This window comes from Tinamus guttatus, unplaced genomic scaffold, assembly GCF_059628265.1.
Source record: "Tinamus guttatus ecotype Peru unplaced genomic scaffold, ASM5962826v1 Tinamus_guttatus_pri_ptg000138l, whole genome shotgun sequence".
Classification (NCBI taxonomy): Eukaryota; Metazoa; Chordata; class Aves; order Tinamiformes; family Tinamidae; genus Tinamus; species Tinamus guttatus.
Window position 1 is genome coordinate 5,600,294 of NW_028288672.1, and position 15,746 is coordinate 5,616,039.

At 39.4% G+C, this 15,746-nt stretch overlaps 1 protein-coding gene across 3 annotated transcripts in view; it reads left to right on the forward strand.

Moving 5' to 3' along the window:
- Nucleotides 1-11,743, forward strand: part of CADPS2 (calcium dependent secretion activator 2) — a 284,907-nt gene extending 273,164 nt beyond the window's left edge. For all 3 annotated transcript variants that reach the window (XM_088521873.1, XM_088521874.1, XM_088521875.1), the window contains 2 exons: nucleotides 8,021-8,125; nucleotides 11,434-11,743. In XM_088521873.1, the coding sequence (XP_088377999.1) occupies nucleotides 8,021-8,125; nucleotides 11,434-11,604 (276 nt within the window). In that variant the 3' untranslated portion in view covers nucleotides 11,605-11,743. The remainder of the gene's footprint in view (nucleotides 1-8,020; nucleotides 8,126-11,433) is intronic.
- Nucleotides 11,744-15,746: the final 4,003 nt, after the last annotated feature.

Below are 15,746 nucleotides of genomic sequence, written 5' to 3' on the forward strand. Positions count from 1 at the left end.
GGCTTTCATTTCAAGGTCACTCAAGTGATGTTCCCCATTCCACGCCTTGGAGAATGTTTGCAGATACGCCAAAATCGCAACACAACACACAGCATAGCAAGACCAACAGTATTTGCTCCAGAGAGTTTTAGCACTAGAATAACCTATGAAAGTAGTGTTCACAGATGCATTGCCTTCCCAGAGTGGAGTAGGGAAACTGTTTGTGCTGTTAGTCTCTCGCGGTCATGAGCATTATGTTAGTATCTAGTATTTAAAATCAGAACAGCAACATTACAGATGTCCAATATATGGATGGAAGTTATGCATGTCTAATTTTACAAACTTCCAGCTTCCCAGTGTACCTACCATATGTGAAGAAGTCAGAAAAGAAATGGAGGTCACAAACATTGTGATTATTAAGTAGCATAAATATTGTAAATTAATGTTTGGCAATCTAGTTTACAATGTGGGGAGAGGGACTGTATAGTTTGTATGAAGAGAGTGTATTTATTTGTGAATTGGCAGTAGTTCCATAGCAACTAGCCAGCTTCTAATTATAAGCCTATTTCAAGGCATTAAAAATTACTTTCCTCCTAAAAGATAAGTTTTTCGGATATGTTAGATGTTCTTTGTTATTTCAGAACAATATCCTTTTTTTCCTAGGAAGTTTCAAAGATGCTTAATGTGATTTTAACTCTCTTCTCCCTTTGCTTTTCATTACTGATATTCTGAAAATTAGCCTGCCTAATTTGTCCTGTTGTATCATTGAAATATCTCATTCAGCAACTCTTCACTTGTCTGTTGTCCTGAGTCCTGCTAAACAAAGTCTTTCTGTCAGGGTTTGAGCTCTTTTCTATTTTCTCCTGATGGCTTGGGGTGTCAAGAGTGACAGTGGGAATCCCTCATTCAAAAAAGCAGGGAAGAGACAGACTAGAGACTACAGTGTTGGTTTCATCCAGAAGCCATTCTTAAGAAAAAAAAAATAGTTTTTGAGCTCCCTAAGAGGTTTCTTTGAGTAACGGCATGGAAAAGACAGAGGGAAACCAAAAGAAGACTCCCATTGGAAGGAAGAAAGCCTTCCTTCTCTGGCTATACAAAGGTACAAAATGCAAGTTAATAAACCTGATACAACAACAACAACAACAGAAGTTTGAAGCTTGTGCACAAGGAACTGCTTTTAGTCTTGATGTTGCCAAGCCAAATAAATCTTTTCCCTGATCCCTTTGTCCCAGAAGAGTGAGTCTGCAGTGACTTGCTCACTTCTCCCTTCCTGCTCCATGTAGCTGTCATTCACCTGTGAACATTTTGCACATGTGCTTTTTTCCCGAAGTTCCCAACTTGGTTTAGCATTTCAGCCTGCAGAAGGAAGCAAAGGTAGGGGATGTGCTGCAGGCAGGCACACTGAGGAGGAGCACAGGGGTACAGCGGTGCAGTGCAGCCATGGGGGTGCTTTACGTTTTGGAGAGGTGGCTCCTGAAGCTGTGGGAAGGAACCAAGGAGAAGTGGGGGAGCCTTGGTAAGTAGAGGTTCTTCATATCGTATGTCATATTGATTTAACCATTTGGTTTTCTGGATCAAAGGCTTTAAACGTATGATTTTCAGTGTAGGGATAAGTCTTCATTTATCTGTACTGATCACTAATCAGTAAAGGTTCTTGCAAAGTTAATTCCATGGATGTTTCATTCATGCTTAGTTTAATCTCCATTTCTTCTTTTTGGAGGGGTGAAATTCCAAAACTAAAAAAAAAAAAAAAAGGACAATTGAAAGTGGAAGTAAAGTATGTTGCAGTGACATCATGGTGACACCCTAAACCAAAGTTATTCTCCTTGAAATTTGTGAATATTTAAAAAAAAAAAGCAAAAGTAATCCCCGAAGTTTATGCAAATCTTCCTTGCTTCATATCTCTGAGATATGCACCTTGATGTTAATTTTGATTCCCCAAAGTATCAGCAGAAATCAGTAAAGCATCTGTGATCATAAAATCTTGTCCTAGAGAAACAGTATCTCTTATCTTCAAAGCTTACTTACTGCAAAACAAAACCTGCACGTTCTTTGATATGAGAAGTAGTTTATGCCGTTGAAATTGTAGGATCAACTTTGAGTGTGTTGGGCTTAAAAAGAAAAAAAATCTGAAAAAGTCCATTATGAATTTAAGTATTTTAAGTATTTTATTAGATTTCCACTACATTTTTCTATATTTACTGCTCTATTTCATATGAAAAACTAAAAAAAATGCTGCTGATGATGATAAGGTGCATTTCATTTCAGACCTTTACTTTTAATATTTTAAGCTTGTTTAATTCAGTAAGCAAAGTAATGTATAAGTACCTTAATAATAATGAATAAGTACTTCCAGGGAGAATGAAGGGAGGATGGCGCCAAACTCTTCTCGGTGGTGGCCAGTGACAGGACAAGGGGTAGTGGGTGTAAGTTGAAACACAGGAAGTTCCATCTCCATGTGAGGAAGAACTTCTTTCCTGTGAGGGTGACAGAGCCCTGGAACAGGCTGCCCAGAGAGGTTGTGGAGTCTCCTTCTCTGGAGATCTTCCAAACCCGCCTGGATGCCACCCTGTGCCACGTGCTCTGGGTGTCCCTGCTGGAGCAGGGGGGTTGGACTAGATGATCTCTAGAGGTCCCTGCCAACCTCAGCTATTCTTGGTTCTGTAAAATATTTCATTTCCAGAAATGTTTCTACTGAAAGTTTATAAACTCCCAATGAAGTTTAATACTTGAAATGCAGGGAGTTACGCAGCAAACTGAGAGATAGTACGGGAATGAATTATGGAATTTGTCTCATCAAAATCCATAGCCAGACAGCAGGTAATATGCCATGTTCTCTAAGGAGCGCAAAATTTTAATGCTGGAAACTATGCTCTTGTTCAATGAAAGCTAAAGTCTGTTAAAACATCCTTAAATGTTAACATTTCTGAATGTTTAGTTCCTATGCATGTTTCTAAAAAGGCAGTCTTTTCTGCAGACCATCCCCTGATGGTGTGAAAAAAATTGTTGGTGACCTGCAGGTTGAGACCCTCCGCAGCTTTTTTTCTTCTTTTTTCTTTTTTTTTTTTTTTAAGTTTTATCAACCCTTTTCAGCTTGCAGAAAAGTTTATGATATCCGGATGCTGAAGACCTGTCGAAATTCTCAATTATGCCTAAACATGAAAATATAGCTCTAACACCTAAACCCTCAAATGTTTTTAAAGGCACTGTGGGAACAAACATGTTGTTCCCTAAGTATCATTAATGATCAATAAAGAATACCAGTATGATTGTGCCAATTTTACAAAGAGGGAAATAAGTTATGAAAATTTTGTTCTAACTAGTGCTATTTGCATTTGTAAGGAATAATTTCTTTATTTTTTCATTATCTAATTTTATTTTTGAAATGTTTAAAAAGTTCCTTACTAATGATTGCTATCTGAATTGTGAACAATGTTACAGCATTGTCTCCTAATGTCTCCTAATGCATATTAGACATTTTTCTGCTTAATCCTAAACCTGCTGCAGATATTTAGCATTGTAGCTTTTACTGCCTTTCATGTACAATCTTTCCAGTGAAAGGAATCCTTTTTGGTATTGTTCCTTGTAGGAAAAGCAAAGTTGGACAAGTAAAATATCCTGTGTTGACTGAGTAGCTCAATTCCTAAGCAGCAATTCCAAAGCAAGCTTCAGTGGGAAGATAAAAATGTGTTTTCTAGAAAAAAAAAAAAAAAAAGAAAGAAAAAAAAAGGCATTTTGACACTGCCCATTCATTCAGAGCAGAGAAGATATAGGAACTCTATGGGTTCTTGTGAATCAGATGTTGGGAATATCAGACCTTGGAGGGCTAAGGCTTTGTGTATTATGTAGTATGTGCTGAGTCCCCCTTCCAGGTGGCAAACAGCTGCACCTATTTATAAAACTTCAAAAATAAACCTGAAGGGCTTGCTTTCAGGCAAGAAGTGTTATATTTAATTGAGTCACCCTCCAAACATTATAGATTAACCTCCAGCCCTCCCCCCAGAAAAAGGATGGCGAATATTTAATATATTTGTTTTGCATCTCCACCGGCCACTAGAATAATGAAATTCCTTAACTGCTTCTCTTTAGCTGGCACGAAAGAAAGGCCGGCATGTCGCTAAATCGCTTTTCACCGGCCCCGCCGAGAAACAACTTTAATCCTTGTTAGGGGATTGCGGGGCCTGGGCCGGACAAAGAGGCCGCGCGCGGCGCTTTGTGAGCGCGGGGAGGCCCGTGCAGCTGCCGCCGCCGCCGCTCACGGCTCCTGGGCGAGGGCCTTCATCCGCCCCGCGCACAAAGGAGCGCAGGCCGGGCCCCGAGCCGCCGGGCCCCGTGGGGATCAATGGTGGCCATTCAGGCTGCCCCCTCCTTCAGCGCTTTGCTTGGTTAATTTAAGACTAAAGGTCCGCGGAGGGGGTTTAGGGTGTTTAAGAAAGCTGATGAACTGTTTAAGAAATCTGATGAACTGCGAGCGTTTATAGCCCTGGTGTGGCAACTATTGGCACCGAGGGAGCTGTGTCCTTGTTGACCCTCTTGTTATTAAAAATGCACAAGCGCTGCGCTTCTCAATATTTCAGCACTCTTTCATTGTCAATACCACCTTCTGAGCCCTTCAGCTTGTTGCTTGCTCTAAAGATCTTCTTAGATTGGGTTTGAAAACTTCACCTTAAACACTAGATTAGACTGATGTTCTGTTTTCCGTGCTCCTGTTGATTTGTTGAACCTTCCCAGGGCTGGAAATCAAGTAGCAGCTTGATGGGGAGACGGGCTGCTAATATGATTTACCAGTCTACAGTCATGCACAATAAGTGTGAATAAATACAGGGGTCTCACAGAGTCAACCCTGGCCTTTCCTTTTCTCTTATTTTTTACTTTAAAAGAGGTAGCTCAGGAAAATGAAGTGAGTAATGCATGCCCTTACAGGAGCTGGATGAGCTATGAATAAGAGAAGGGAGGACAGGGAGGCAAACGTATTTTTGTTAAAGTGGTTGGCTGCTGTTATGTGCTGATGTGAAAAAAAATATGATATTCACTCACTGCTTTTTTCTGACATAGAAAACAACAAAGAATAAGCCACTAATACCTTATCATTGACATCTGCCAGAGTTGCATTGTCCCTCCACTGCTATTGATAGCAGGGGAAAAAATATTTATAGCTATCTATATTTATATAGAGATATATAAAATAGTTATAAGGATTTTTTAAATTACTTAAAGACTTTGGAATCTAAAAGCCCATGTTTAATTGCTGAAGCTGGTGAATTTGCAATAGATTTCCATATGTCACAGTAGATGCATCTTTCCTCCTATAACATGCTCTTGATGTTCAAAATGTTTGGCCTTGGATTCCACCTCCAAGAGGCATTTGCAGCACTGTGCATTTTAGCAGACAAAAAAAAATGTAACAGGGATATATTTACATTGCACCTTCTGTAGTCCAGAAGATTTATATTTATGCAGATTAGGCCTTTGCAAGGACTCAGAACTGGTAGTGTAAGCAGGAATTCTATCCACAGGTGCCTGTGGGAAGACTCTGAAAATTTACTTGCTGTGATTTTTTTATTAAATATAATATGGCAATTCTTCAAAATAAGCATTTTCTTAAAATGTAATAGCAGTTATGTTTTTCTGAGCAATGTATTTTAATGCCTTTTGTGACCACTGAATTACATATTTATATCAAAGTGTTAGCATATTAAAAATAAGCTAGAAAACCATTACGTTGTTTTCACTCACAAATTGGAGACACAAAAATAATTATCTTCTGTTTCTCAGCATTGTTCTCGGAGTGCATTTAAAGACACTGCAGATGTGCTGTGGAGTGCCTCGTTGGAACTGCAGATTTTTTTTTTTTAGGTTTTTTTTTTTTAAGGCACATGCTTTGCCAGAAAAATGGAACTAAGTCTATTCTTAGTAATCCTGCACCATTCAGTGGTGTTGCATGGGGTAATCAGTCACAGAATTTTCAATCTTATTTGTAGTTTGCTCATGTGAGCAAGTTTGAGCCCCTTCTGATTTCTATCAGTTGTTAAGAAATACACTGTAGATGTGGGGTATTTTTAATGGAAAATTATGAGATCTGAGAAAACTCCTCTAACAAATCCAGGCTCTTGCTTAGGTTAAACATTAAAAACTGTAGAGTCTGAGTGATAACATAGTCATTTGACTCATCTTATTATAAATAGGAAAACATGATCTGGGCATAATGTTTTGTATATGAATGTTTGATGTTTGTTAGATTAATAATGTTCACCAAACAAATAATCTTAAGGATTTTTATTTTGTATATATTTTTATACATACTAGCTTTAATATAGTGTTCACAATTGCAGCTTACCAACAACTCTTTCACATAAAGACTATTTTAAAAGTACTTGACCTTTTATGTGCTTGTGATTTATTTAAACATGAAATGCATGTAATGGATGTGATAGTGAAAATCCTGTAAAAAAAATGTTATTTAGTGATATAAGACGATATGGATGCAAAACACATTGTGCATTTTATTGAACAAATCAAGTTAACTCTGTGAAAAAGGTAGCCATCTGTGTTTCGTGGTGTATTTGTTTGCTTCTGAAAAATAATAAGTTAATAGAAGTAACTTTAATAAAATGCAAGACTAACTCATTTCCAGTGATTTATAAATCAGTATTTTTAACATGTTAAAAAGTATGGTAAAGAAACTCGCTATATAGAAGTCAATATTACATGAAAATCTTCTTATTTCAAATATCTCTTAGAACTGAGAGTTATAATGAGATAAGACTTAGTTCGCTATAAGGAAGAAGTATTTAAATATTTTTCTGTGTGTATACAAAGCTCATTCAGGAAATCTTACATTTTGATTAAAGAATTCTATCTTTGATTACATCCAGTATCCAGTAATTTGTCTTCATTTTTCAATATGTATTTTATTTTACTCATTAATACAGAGATTGTTAATGAAGCATGCAATAGCCTTTCTTTGAATTTCTTTGTCATGTGTACATTGTATTACATGCTGCATTTTAAAATATGCACAATGTTTCTTCTCTCTGCATATCAGTGTATTTTGTAAAGACCCAGGAAATTAGAAAAGAATTTAAGCCAGTTCCCTGTGGGGGAAGAGACTAAAAAAAGAACTGAGACACAAACTCTCTTAATCTTTTATTGCTAAAATGAAAAAAAAAATCCCTTCCTTTTTCCTTTTTATAGTTTGACTAAATGGCATCTGGTTAGTATTTTACGGAGGGAGGGAGGAGGGCGGGGGGAAATGCTACAACTATTTTTCGCAAAATCTCTTTTAATCCAGTTAATGTGAAAGAACTATTATAGCAGCTATTTGCATCTGGGATTTTTTTTTTTTTTTACGGTAATGTGGACACCAACAGCAGAGACTTATTCTTACCAGGTACATTTGTAAAGCTTTTTGTGTAAGCATACTCATGCCTAAAACACAAAAAGGAGATAAGGTAGGCTGTAATTATAATTAGCAACTAACAGAAAGCAAGGTCTTTCTTAAAATGTTTGTTTTGGGAGAAGCAGTTTAGAGTCATACTTAAATAGAGTTTGGATGGATTATTGATGTTTTGCCTTAATATCAAAGTGATTTAGAAAAAGTGAAGTGTAATAAGCCCTTACTTTGTTTGATGTTGTTTTTCTGTTTGATTTGAAAAATCTGGATATTGCAAAATTTCTCTAAAGATTGCCAACCTGATTTTCCCCCTGCTGTTTTGGCAGACAGTTTGTTCATGTAAGTGTGTTTAATACCCACTCTTAATGATAGCAGATAGCAGAGTGCATAACTCTATTTTGCATGAAAATGTTATAACCCGAGAGAAAAAAAAAATAGCAGTTGCTAATTCGTGTAAAGAACAGTCTGGGTCAAGTTATTTGATTTCCTACTGACCCATGCAATTCTCTTAACAGGAAATTATATCATTGTTGACTTCAAGTGCTGATCTGTGATCATTTCAAAGTGTTTCATTACCTCTCATTACCAAATCTGTTAAATGAATACTGCAGGGTGGTGGTTTGTGATTTTTTCTATCCTTCTTTTCAGCAATGGTATAGCAGTTCCATGAAAGTCATCTGCATGTGGCTGGCTGATAGATTAGATGTTCAGCTTCACATCTACCAGCTGAAGACTCTCATCAAGATAGTGAAGGTAAACAAGAACATCTGAATTTGATTGCATAGTAAAGAGAGAAAAGTAATGAAGTATTAAGTAACGATAAACATAGATCACCATAAAAGCTAAAAAAAATGTTAAATAAAACTGCTGACTTGCTTAGTGTTTTTTTTTTTAATAAATATATACATTTGTTGCAGTCCGAGAGGGGAAATAAATAATACTATTAATGTTAATTTTTGTACACTTGTAGATTGTTCATCCTGGGCCTCAAGTGACAAAGTTGCATGAGCAAAAATCTTGAAACTCAGATTGTTCCAGAGGATTTAAATAGTTTACTGCTAGCTGTACAGCAATGCTGTATATTATTTCTAAGAAATTGTTTTGTTATATTCCTGAATTTTGTTTTAGCTTAATAATAACAATAGCATTATTTCTCATTTTTTTTCTGCACTTCTCCAAAAATAAAAGGCATTTTTTCCCTTTTCTATGTTCATATGATTACCGAGTTAAATTGGAAAAGAACATGCAACATGTTGTATAAAATCCTACCTACTCTGGAATAAGTGTCAATACGAATAAGGATGTTAGTCCCCCCAGTCAGGTCTTTGGTCATTTGTAGTGCCCACTGTCAAGTATTTCTAAGGAAAGTGCAAAACACCTTGCAATAGGCATTTATGACCTGCCACAAAAGGAAGTTTTTCCCCGCTCTGCGTTAGAGGTTAGTTAATACCCTTATGCAAGAGACTGGGAGCCATTTCAGAGTTTTTCCTTTGAATCTTATCCTGATTAGCTCTGAACATTCTTGTTGCACGTGTAAGAGTGCAGTAAGCAGCTGATGTCAGTGATGACCCTGTTGAGTCCAAAGTACCTTTTCCATGAGTTTCAGGTGAGATTGCACAATGAGAGGAATTTTCACTTGGGGGCACTAGAATTACAGCTGGGACACTGGGACATTCAGTGTTCACTTCCAAAAAAAAAAAAAAAAAAAAGAGAGAAGGGAGTGAGAGAGAGAGGGAGAGATGTAAGAGCCAACATAATAATCATGTTATCAAGGCTCTGTGAGCTCTCAAATCTCAGCTTTGCTATTTTCAACCTTAACAACTCATCTCTCAGTGAACAGGATTTGGCTTCTCCTCTTGTGGCAAAAGCAGTTTGCTTCCTGTGATCAAAATGAATGGCTCTTGTGCAAGATTTAAAGCTCTTCTCAGGTGAAGATAGCTGTCTTCCTCTGGGGAAAAAAGATGTTATGGGACCTCAAAACTGTGCCCAGGGAGATCAGGCTAACTTAATCCAGTTGAATATCACCCTGAAGATTAAAGAAAAAATCTTTTTTCAAAGAGATGACAAGTGACAAAGGCCAGTGAATCAGCAACACCGTCAAACTTATTTCTGCAGCTTGGAGCAATGATTAATTTTGTCTACAAGGAACATGCTCTCAGTGGTGTTGTGAATGCACCAGTTATCTTGGCAACTTTTTTTGTGCTTATACTCATGGTTTACTTTGCACATAAATTCTAAGGGTATTTACAAATTATTCCATAACACCTTTTACAAATACGGAAAATTGAAGAAGATGATGTCAGTCATAGAGCTTCTAGTCAATGTACTGAAAGACAGAGGACCTTGAATGCCTTTGTTTTTGCTGGTACAGAAGGCAGAACCAGTAAAACAGTAATTTGGGAAAAAGGAGACATATGGAAAATTAAGAGTCAATGGTTAAAGGAGAATACTATAGGAAGCTTTCACTGCAGCAGCCTAACTGGAGAAGGGTTCTTGAGGAAGCACCATTCCTCTAAACTGTGGAGAAGAAAAGTGTTTTTTATCTGCTTGTCTTTGAGAAGTATGGGGGGCCATGTTGCCCATCATCTCCTTTTCATATGCTGTGAGTTTAAATATTTGAGAAGATGGAATGGACAAATTTGGAAATATTCTGGGAAAAAAAAAAGAGTAGGAGGTAATTTTTGATGGCTAAGAATAATGAATAAGTGATTCTTTCATATATAGACACAACAAAGGCACTTTTAAGAAAGACTAGAAGAAGAAAACATTGTCTTTTCCATTTGAATCTGAGATTCGGGGATGGTGGCATTTCGTTAGGTATCTGAGAGACATTCAGAGACACATGACTAAAGAAAGATCACGGGCCAAGAGGAAAGTTAGGGAGAAATGAGAAATTTAGCTTGGAAGTGAACATTATTATCCTGCAAATGTATGTCAAGAGAAGAGCAATGGCTGAACCCAAGAGTGCTGAACCGAGAAAGGGAGAAATACAATGTGAATCTGAAAGAAATTGCTGTAGGACCCATTAACAGCATAAAAGGAAATTGAATGCACAGTGTTACTTTAAAAAAAAAAAAAAAAAAGCAATGGTGAAACCGGGCAGGATACTCACAAAAGTGTATGAGCAAAACATAAGTCACATCCATTGACTCTGAAGCTGACCCATAAAAGTCAATAAATCTCCATTGCAATGATTCAGACTGGGTTTAAATTACCACCATAGATAGTGGCAGAAAATCTCCCAGTGGAATATTACCCATTTTTGAGATGTGTCTTTTGCAGTTCTCTGAGGATTTGAGTAAACCATGTTCATCTCTTCTTTTTCTTTTCATTTTCTGAGGGTGGTGCACAGGCTTCTTCTTTAAGGGAACAGATCCAATAGCCCTTACTTATTTTCCATTTCCTTTTTGCTATAGTCTCTTCCTTAAACATAGAAAACTTAAAATTCATAGCTTGAAAAATAAGGAAATTTATCTTAGAATGTAAATTGATATTTACAGAGACCTGAAATAGTCACAAGAGAAACTGTTATGTTATAAAATATAGATCACAATTTAAAATTTAATTTTTTAGCATTTCTTTTACATATGTAAAAATAAAAGAAAAAAGATGTTTTGACTAAAGAGCATTTTCTGTGAAATGCTCCATCAAAATCACATTTCAATATTCAGTTAAACAAAAATCTGTCTTGGTTTCTTACTGAATAAGTTAGACAAAGTAAGTAATTCAGAAATGTGTATGCAGTTACAGAAATCTAGTACAAAATGCAACCTGTTAAAGAAATGTCCGTGGTTTGGGTAGTCTCATTGTGATCTGAGGGTGAAACCAGGTGGCTCCACTTGCTCAAGAGTTCTTTTTTTCTAAAATTGTGCCTGAAAGGTGTGAAGACCTGTGCCCATGAAAAAATAGCTAAGATCCCCAAATATTTAGCAAATTCCAGCCGTTAGTTCCGTAACAGTAAGATGAGCGAAGCTGTTCTGCTGCCATGCAAAAAGTGGCCGCTATATAGTGGAAAACTGCTCTGACTTCCTTTAATTCCAAATGTTTGGGTTTTGCCACAGAAAACCTACCGAGACTTCAGGCTGCAAGGTGTGCTGGAGGGAACCCTGAACAGCAAAACCTATGACACTGTTCACAGCCGGCTGACAGTGGAGGAAGCTACAGTCTCAGTCACAGCCGCAGGAGGACTTCAGGGCATTTCCATGAAAGACAGTGATGAAGAAGAGGGATAATGTTGCTTCCCTAGACGCTGGGAGTTCTGGAGCGATGGTTGGAGGGTAGGGGTTATTTTGCTTTTGCAGGGAGGGGGGTGGGTAACTTTTTGTCCTTGTTGTTGCATTTATAGTTTTGCCTTATGATATAGGTGCAGATATGTAATTTGCTCTACTAAAAAAAAAATAAAAAAGAAATTAGGATTATCCAAGGAAAAGTGCCAAGGACTTTCTGGTTGTAGCATATTTTAATGTATAGCTTTGCTTACGGCTGTGAGAACACTGGCATGGAGTTTGCGTTCCAGTTGTGGTTAAGTTTCTTTCCCTTTTGTTTGCTGCCATTTGTTCTTGTAGCCCCATCAAATATTGATGTCCTGTGCAGAAAACAAAATGTGTGCCTCCCTTCAAACACGCCTATACAGGAAATCATTCTTGGAATAATTCAGTGCCCTAGGTAAAAAAAAAAAAAAAAAAAAAAAGTGTATTTTCAGGATTACACTTCGTTTACTTTTTTAATGTGTTTTTTTTTTCATTATTATGTGATGTACATTAAAATCTTTAATCTTGGTTCTTTGTATTTTGAGGTCAGTATATAAGTAGTAGGACTTCAAGGACAAACACATACCAACTACTTGTGAGTGTTGTTGTGTCTTCTGTTTGCCAGCGTCCATTTTTGCAAGTTTAAAGATATCTCATCGTGTTGGATGTCAGTAAGCTTGCCATCAGTGTTCCTATTTCTGTAAAAGATTTCAGGCAATAAGAACACATTTTGTCGTGGCCCCCTTCTGTATGTATCAAAGTTTGTATAGAATTCTAAAATTAAAAGCTGTTTTGAATATTTGAAACTGTTTGAGCTGTTGTATGATTTCCTCAGAGGAGAAGGTTGATTTTGAAACATTTGATTGCCAGGTGGACACAGCCTCTCCCGTGCTGGGCCCAGTGCCCTGGCAGGGTGCACAGCGAGCACGGGGAGCGTGGGGCATAGAGCGCAGCCCCTCGCGGCACTTGTCACGGGTGCAGGCAGATCAAGCCCGTCAAGCCAGGACTGAGCAGCACTGCTGAGCAGCACTGCTGAGTGCTGGTGGTTTGGAGGCTTGGAGGGTGGAGGAGGATAAAAGGGGCAGAGAGCTCAGCTGGCAGCCCTAGCAAGCCGGGAGCAAAAGAGCCACCCTGGTGGCAAGGGCTTGGATGAGCCTGTGGGGCAGTGGCCACCATCACTTTGCATTAGCATTGCACTGGACTGGATGGAGCACAGGAAATCCGGGTGGTATTTTCCACCGTTGCCAGGCTCCGAGGTGACTTTGGTGCTTTGGTCTTTAACCTCTAAAAGAATCCTGCCTCCCTGACCTGTGGGACCTGCTGAGGCTTCAGGTGTGTGCTGGGTCCCTTCACATGGACCTGGTCTGTGGAATACTCCTGGCTCCTACCTCAAGCCAAAGACCATGCTGGCCAACAGGCCCAAAGGGAAGTACTGCTCCCTCCCAGTTTGTTCTGGGGCACAGGGCACCTTTGCAGTGGAAGTGTCAGGAGTCTTTTTAAGTGCCTGAGCTGACACAAGGGTAGGAATTGATACCAAAGCTGGGCACTGGCCCATAGCAAGTGCCTAACAGCATGTGGATCTGCCATAGCAAATTCTGGAATAGAAATGACCTCTTGTCATGGAGGAGATGGAGGAAACTCTTCTCCATCTGAACTGAGAACTGGCCTTGCAGCGACCCATCTGCCCAGCTCTATTAGCCAAAGTTGCTATGGGAAACTAACAGGTTTAACTCACCTCCCCGTCCCCATTGGGTTCACACTCTGTCCTAGGTTATCATCATGCTGAAAAGCCTCCTTACTAATAATAATTTCAGATTAGGTTACAGTGGGAATACTGGGGACCTGTCCAGCCTCCTTGAGGCCTCCCGCCACTGCCCAGCCCTGACCCATCTCAACCCAGCCAGGAACAACCAGTCACTGTCCCATGAGAGTGAAGCGGTGCCGGTTTCTGCCCCATCATGGCCCTACCTCCTAGGGAGCAGCCATCACTCTCTGTACCCTGACACCACCTTTAAAAAAAAAATAAAGAATATTTTTGTGAGCCTGAGACTTAAATTTCATGATGCCTGGCACGTGTACCACCACATATCCAGTGCTACACTATTCGATTTCATGCGCATGCGTGCTTGTGTGGTGCATCTGTCAGTAACACAGAGCTGAAGAGGGAAATAGTAAAAAATAGTAAAAAATAAAGATATTGTTACTATAAATAAGTTGCAAGATGTTAATGATGTGGGGGAAATTAACTCCGACACAAAGTGGGTGATAAGTTGTTACAAAGACAGCACAGCAGACATCACAGGAAGACACACACGGAAATTACACGTACTTATTAAGTCACATATTTCTTTAGTAACCTAGATGGTAAAATTGTAAGACAACATCAAGCTTGAGAAGGCCAGTGAGTATCGTTTTAATCAGACACTGCTACAGCAAGTAGCCAAAGGAAAAAGAAAAAGAAAAAGAAAAAAAGACTGGAAACAAGGTTCAGTTTTGTATTTTAAATTTAAATCAAATTTAGAAAGCTCCGCAAACTCCTTCTGGGAGAGAGGAGCGCTGCGCCCTCCCTGCTGCCAGGCTGTCCTGGCTGCCAGCCCGGCGCCGGGGAAGGACAGAGGCCAGGACCTCTGTCCGTCGAACTCGCTTCTCTCCTCCCGGAGCGAGGAGGAGGAGGAGAGAGGAGGGTGAGGAAGGCTTGTGAGGAGCCGTGCGGCCCGAAGCCCGAGGTTCAGCTCCGCGGAGGTAAACGAGCTGGCGGGATGGTGCCACCTTTATGCTGTTTTCTACTCCTATTTATGTTGGCACCCGCCAGTTCCTTAATGACCGTCTTTAAATCAAGACAATGCAGAGATGGAGCAGTCGGTCTTGCAGCAGCTTGGGAGGGCGGGAGCGAGAGGGAGCGCTATAGCGAGGGGACGGCACTCACGAGAGGACGGTGTCCTCCTGGCCTCTGGTGACACAGGAGCTCTCGGAGTACTCCCGGAGTCCCGGAAGACCCGGGGTTTCGTTAAACTCCGTGTTTTTTTTCACGCCGGCGGCGGGATCCACTCCGCTTGTGCGGTCCCAGAGCGCGGGGTGCCCAAAGGCTGCCCGTACCCTCTGCGCGGACAGCAGAGCTCTCCTACTGCAGTCATGTCACTGATTCTACCCGGGCAGGGAGGACTTTATATTTTTCTGCAACTTCTGAAGTAGCTTTGAAACAAACGGCTGCCAGCAGGGGTGCGCGTACCGAACAGGAGCCGCAAGAGCGACGGGAGGGCTCCCTCCCCGCGAGGAAGCTAAACGCGTTGTGTCCAAACGGGCGGGACCTGCCCAGCTAGCGCAGGGGCTGCGCAGACGTTACAGGTGCCTTTAATACAGCACGGAGCTCCCGGTTAGCTCGCCCTTCCAGCGGCGAGAGGGGAGGTTTGCTCACACCATAAGCATAAAGGTTAAAAAACCCGAAGTGTTTTTAGCTTTTCTTCTTTCTTTTTTCTTTCTTTCTTTCTTTCTTCTTTCTTTCTTCTTTCTTCTTTCTTTCTCTTTCTTTTCTTTTCTTTCTTTCTTTTCTTTCTTTCTTCTTTCTTGTCTTTCTTTCTTTCTTTCTTTCTTTCTTTCTTTCTTTCTTTCTTTCTTTCTTTCTTTCTTCTTCTTTCTTTCTTTCTTTCTTTCTTTCTTTCTTTCTTTCCTTTCTTTCTTTCTTTCTTTCTTTCTTTCTTTCTTCTTTCTTCTTTCCTTCTTCCTTCTTTCCTTCTTTCTTTCTTTCCTTCTTTCTTCTTTCCTTCTTTCTTCTTTCTTCTTTCTTCTTTCTTTCTTTCCTTCTTTCTTTCTTTCCTTCTTTCTTTCCTTCCTCTTCTTTCCTTCTTTCCTTTTCTTCTCTTTCCTTTCTTTCTTTCTTCTTTCTTTCTTTCTTCTTTCTTCTTCTTCTTTCTTTCTTTCTATTCTTTCTTTCTTTCTTTCTTTCTTTTCTTTCTTTCTTTCTTTCTTTCTTTCTTTCTTTCCTTCTTCCTTCTTTCCTTCTTTCCTTCTTTCTCTCTTTCTCTCTTTCTCTCACTCTTTCTCTCTCTTTTCTCTCTCATCTTTCTCTCTTTCTCTCTCTTTCTCTCTTTCTTTTCTCATCTTTCTTTCTTCATCTTCTCTCTTTC